The 5,718-nt window shown below is 36.8% G+C and overlaps 1 protein-coding gene across 1 annotated transcript; it reads left to right on the plus strand.

Moving 5' to 3' along the window:
* Nucleotides 1-4,737, plus strand: kptn (kaptin (actin binding protein)). The gene is made up of 12 exons (XM_039649850.2): nucleotides 1-316; nucleotides 401-483; nucleotides 623-707; nucleotides 880-934; nucleotides 1,102-1,180; nucleotides 1,412-1,485; nucleotides 1,589-1,695; nucleotides 1,795-1,890; nucleotides 3,145-3,208; nucleotides 3,285-3,420; nucleotides 3,566-3,739; nucleotides 3,836-4,737. Exons 1-12 carry the CDS (start codon nucleotides 106-108, stop codon nucleotides 3,995-3,997), a joined length of 1,326 nt encoding a protein of 441 aa, XP_039505784.2. The 5' UTR covers nucleotides 1-105; the 3' UTR covers nucleotides 3,998-4,737.
* The last annotated feature ends 981 nt before the right edge of the window (nucleotides 4,738-5,718 follow it).

The raw sequence follows: 5,718 nt of genomic DNA on the forward strand, positions 1-5,718 counted from the left end.
CACAACCCGCCCATACCCGGAAGTTGTTGTTTTTTGTCACTAGTGTGGCAGTCCAGTAAGATCTATTCGAGGAGTTGTTTTATTTAATTTGTGATCATCTGTAAGATGTTGCCGGATGTAAAAGGCCTGTGTCCATTTGTGGAAGACAGTTTTAGTCGTTTTCCCTCGCAGAGTAACATATACGGACTATGCCAGGCAGGCGAGCAGGAGTTACTGGCAGCGACTCTGAAGGGGAAAGTAGTGTGCTTCAGATACCAGGACCTGCAGAAGAAGATCAGACCTGTGGCCAGAGAGATTCAGTTCACATATATACCAGGTCACAACCTATTCGTTTGCTTTGAAAGTCTTTTGTCTTAGCTTGCTGTCTAATGCAAAAATATTTCTTGTTTTGTTAATAAAGTTGATGCAGAAATCGTCTCCATTGACGCCTTCAACAAATCTGCCCCTAAAAGAGGACTGGTCGTAGGAATAACCTTCATTAAGGTGTGCTTCATCACTACAAATAACTAGTTTCAAACTAGATGGAAAGATTTCCCTCGCTCACTCTTTCTCCATCCATGAGAGCTGGCTTTTTTGCTGCATTTTCTGCTTCATGCATTTATTTTGATCTCTTTCCTCTCAGGACTCAGGAGATAAAGCGACTCCTTTCCTTAATATTTACTGTGATTATGAACCAGGGTCAGAGTTTAACTTGGAGTCTATTGCACGTGAGTCTGTCATATGGGATATGGGGGAATTTTTTTTTTTTAAATTTCTGGTTTCTTGAGACAAGGGAGAATTCACACATCATATGCCCTAAATTATACTATATGCTACATATTTTAATCTGACTGAAACTGGTCCATACCGAATAATCAGACAGTTTCATCTGGTTGACAGAAAGCTGTCTGAACCTGGAGCTCCAGTTCACTCCCTTCCAGCTCTATCATACAGAGTGAGTGTTTCACTGTGTTGTTCATTTATGGTACAATGAAAGGAACTAGCAAGGTTTTTATGTAGTCTTTTTTTATTTAAATATATGAAATGCAGTGTTGTTTTGGTATTAGAAATATAACAAAGATTTAGGGTTCAGAAGTAGGCTTTCACATGTTTGTTTTGCAGGGTGCATTGTGTAGATGGATCCAGCGAGACTGTCTTTCTCCTCAGTGGGAATGATCAGCACATACATCTTTACAAAGAGGTCAGCCTAGCTGATAAATTTAGTTAGAATAAGATTTTCTCTCTCTCTCTCTCTCTCTCTCTCTCTCTCTCTCTCTCTCTCTCTCTCTCTCTCTCTCTCTCTCTCTCTCTCTCTTTCTCTCTCTCTCTCAAACAGAAAAGAGTTTCACTCTCTCTATCTCTCTCTCTCTCTCTCACTCACTCACTCACTCATACTCAAGATTTGAAATTCATCCTCTTGTCTGATTGTTAGAATGCCTCTTTGCACCAGTTTGAGGAACAGCCAGTGGAAAGACTCTTTCCTGAACTGCAGGAGCTGCCAAGCAAGTGAGTAGTTTACTTTTCTGCAGTTCAGGTTTGGATGATGAGATGTGCCATTATGTGAGATGTTTGATGGTAATTATTAATATGTTCTTCATGTGCATTGCAGTGTATTATGGTTAGATGTCTTAAGTATTGATCAAAACCTGCGTCTCACTGCATTTGGATGTCAGAATGGTTCTGTGGGACTTTCTCTTGTCAACCAAAAGGGACCTGGTGAGAAACACACTTGCACAGTTTTTCTCTTCTCTTTTTAGAATGTAATATAGTCTAATAATAAAGGATCTGGTTTTCTATGCACATTTACCTTATTAGAGATTCTGCAGAACTGGCGTATTCAACATGACAGTCCCATTTCCACTGTGTTGCTGTTCCATTTGAAAGAGAAGCACCAGAACACAGAGATGAACAGTGAGTGACACAGCTCATATGATCACCAGTTGATGTATAAAATAACTATTTTCTGTTTGAATATATTAAAATATATATTTTAATTCTGTCATGGCAAAGCTGAATTTTTAGCATTATTACTCCTGTCTTCAGTGTCAGTGTCATCCTTCAGAAATCATTCTAATATGATGATTTGCTGCTAAAGAAACATTTCTTATTATTATCAATGTTGAAAACAGCTGTGCTGCTTAATATTTCTCTGGAAACTATAACTGATGCAATTTTTTTTCAGGATTCTTGGATAAATAGAAAAAAAGCATTTATTTCAAATAGATTTTTAATGACTAGATTAATCATTACTCCTTATGCAAGGTTATTAATGTCTGATAAGTTATTTAGAGTAGACCAGTGATCCCCAACCGGAAATACGTGAGCAGGTTCCAAGGGGTGCGTGAAGATATTTAGATTTTGCTTGGTTTGTCAAGCATGCCAGGAACGCCATGATTTGTCAAGCGACGAAAACTACGTTTACACTCCCATAATTCCGCCTGGCGCATTAGTCGCTGCATATGTGTCCAAATTCAACTTGATTTTACAGCGTTGAGTATTGTAGCCAATCATGTGCATGTCTTTTGAAAGTAAAGGCAAATCAGAGGTGTTTAGTGCCAGTTTATGTCCTACATGCTCACAAACCTAATTATCACAAACAAAGCATGTTAATTTAAGTTAGAGATGTATTGTGGAAGATTAAATTATTCAAATTTGAGTTTCAGTGAGTTTGCGCTGACCTGACTGACCACTTATAAAGGGAGTGGCTCACTTTCTGTGTAATTCATTCGCAATTTGAAGATAAGTTATTCTCTTTTCAAAAATGTTTTTTTTTTTTATGTTGTTGTTTTATAATGTCTTAATATAAATTAAAAAGTAGAACATGTGAAAAACTATTTTAGGGAGTGTAAATGGCTAACATGAGCCAATAAGTGCCCCTCTACCACCATCTACTGGTTATAGTGGTAATTTCATGTCTTTTTAATTTTTAAATATAAGATTTAAAGGTTTTGTTTTCCATCAAATGTTGGATTTAAAAATATTAAAATTTAAAATGTGTTTTTTTTCTAGTCTTTATTTACTCACAACATTTATTCTTTAGTTTAGTTTTGATGAAGGGTTACTTGAGCCTTATTGATGTGGGTTGTGAGGGCTAAAAAGTTTGGGAGCCACTGCTCTTGAGACTATTGTTATTAATCCCTCTTTATCTGTCTTTTCCCCCCACAGGTAGTCAAAAGGAAACATTTAATCTGTTGGTAACCAGTGCGATAGAGATGGCGGTTGTTTACAGGTTAGAGCCTCTTAAGTATGTTGCTTGTTGTTCACCATTGTGTCTGGTTGGGTGTAAAATAATTGTGTGCGTTCAGGGATGTAGAGCAGTGTGGACTGAGCAGACAGCTGTGTTTGGCAGAAAGCGACCAGTGTGATGCGGTTCTCTGTGCTCTCGTCGTTGATCTGGACTTTGATGGACAGCATGAGTTGCTACTGGGAACGTATGGACAGGTAGAGTGCTGGATTCAAAATGCTTACGCATAATAGGGAACAAGTGTATGCCACAATGAAAGAGTTCATAACACTTGTGGTAATTTGAAATTTTGAAATATAATCAGCTAACCAGTATGCACAATGATGTATTTGTTTTCTATAGGACCTGCTCTGCTACAAATTTCCCCAAACAACAGGAGCTTTTGAGGAGAAGTTACAGCTGCTGTGGAGACGGAGTTTTAAAAGCCCTCTACTGTCACTGATTTATCTTGACCTGGCTGGAGACGGACTAAGAGAGTTAGCTGTTCTCACCTTAAAAGGCCTACATATACTTCAGGTGAATATCACTGAGCTGTATATTATTATTATTATTATTGATTACTGATGTTTTTAGTTAATTAAGCTTCTGTGTCTCCCCACCCCACAACAACAGCACAGTCTGAAAACAACAGCAGATCTTGTTCTTCACCGTTTGTCCACTTTAGTATCAAGACTGCCTGGTTCTTCAAAAGAACAGCCGATCAAAAACCAAGATACTGAAGAGCAGTCCATTTCAATCAGCAATGAACAGAGAGATGCAGCCACTCATCACTGACTTTTATGTAAAATATATTTATTTTTATTTCAAGTGGTTAAGGAAGAGCTAAATGTTTGTGAATGAAGCCATGTCATATAGCAGGCAGGTCTTCAACACTAAAATGAAAATTACTTTTTTGCTGCTGGTACCAGTTGCCAGACTTATTTAATCTTCCTTCCTAGTGGCCACAAGTAGTTATTGATGAATTTCGGATGGGACATGGTGTGTCTTTTTTTTTTTTAAATTTACATCATAACCTGGCAAAACCATTATTTCATACATTGCTGTTGCTAGTCAGCAGCAGGTTGTATTAGACTCAAGGTACATTCACATTTTATCTGTCTTAGTTTCAATCAATTTTTGAAAAGTTGTCAATATTTTTGGTCCATTTTTAATCTGCTAAAAGAATTTCTAAACCCAGGCTTTGGTTTAATTTCAACGTTCTTCAGGCAAGATTGGTGTTTTTCCATATCCCCAGTAGAGGGCACTCTTAGTCGGTTAACGACAACAACACTGTGCCATAGATCTGTGGTCTTTATATATATATATATATATATATATATATATATATAAATGTTGCGTAGAAACCCTTAACCCCCACATTTCAAAAAAAAAAGTTTTGTGCACACTATTTCCTAATTTAAGATTTTTGTTTTGCATTGCCATCTCTGCCGATTTCATAATTATGGAAATTATGTCATAAATGTTGATGGTTTTGAAAACATATTTTTTTGACAATAAATGACATTTTTTTGAAAGGGTACGTCTATTTTGTCTCGGCGGAGCTGAGATGAGAACAATCGGAACACTGCTTACCAGGCGCGTCGTTAGACATGGGCATTCGGGGCTTCAGTCCCAGATGTTTTTTTTTATAGCCCCGGATCTAAAAAAAAAAAAAAAAAAAAAAAAAAAATATTGATCATTATTATTACATTTTAATAATTTTGTATTTATTTAAAAAAAAATTACCCGGTATTTTAATCTATCCTTCGGAGTAATGTATTAAAGACGATTAAAATTTTCAAGCAGATCAAATTTACTATGGTTACTATGGTTACACTGCACGCTTGAGTTTAGATTGTGAGGTTAGATTGATTAGAGTTGAGAGAGTGCCTGAAAGAGCAATCGGTTAACTTACAGCTTTTGGGCTTGACTGTCATTGTTTGTGGCTTCATTAGACACTTTTTAAAAAGGAAAATAAGGAGTCATGAACGATACGAGGCCGATGAGAGGCAAGAAGAGTTATCTAATTTACTGGCGCCGTTCCCTCATCAAAGCTCAGGTCGGTGAAGGCTCTTCAACAAAGCCTGGTCGTCTAATTTAACGTTACTTAAGTTAGCCCTGTAAGTTACTCATTGTGGTTTTAATGCAGAACATGTAAAGTACGTGGGACCTTACTATTTCGCCTAACAAGCTAATCCATTTTGTGAGTCATCATAATCCGTTTCTCGTGAAGAATGTTGATGAAGTAGCCTAACTTATTCATCTGATTTGGCTAAGATAAGATTGGATAAGATAGGATTTTTCCCAATTGGTATTATCGAAGAAAATACTAATTATCTTAAAGGGACTCTGTGTAGATTTTTAGGTATTTTATTATCTGAAATCAATATTTTTATTCATAAATATGTCCTCAATGGTGTACAAATACCTCTGCAAATTATCTGACTTATCCTCGTAAATGAAGAATTTATTATCTTTATGTACATGGGACGGGTAGGTTCACGGAGGCTTCCATG

The sequence above is a fragment of the Pimephales promelas genome, chromosome 4, assembly GCF_988280905.1.
Source record: "Pimephales promelas chromosome 4, fPimPro1.hap1.1, whole genome shotgun sequence".
NCBI lineage: Eukaryota > Metazoa > Chordata > Actinopteri > Cypriniformes > Leuciscidae > Pimephales > Pimephales promelas.

Excerpts from the sequence above, each read along its gene's own strand:
- kptn (XM_039649850.2), top strand. The coding sequence starts at position 106 with ATGTTGCCGGATGTAAAAGGCCTGTGTCCATTTGTGGAAGACAGTTTT. Across the intron at positions 708-879 it reads TAACTTGGAGTCTATTGCAC|AAAGCTGTCTGAACCTGGAG; the intron begins GTGAGTCTGTCA and ends TCTGGTTGACAG. Across the intron at positions 3,209-3,284 it reads GAGATGGCGGTTGTTTACAG|GGATGTAGAGCAGTGTGGAC; the intron begins GTTAGAGCCTCT and ends GTGTGCGTTCAG.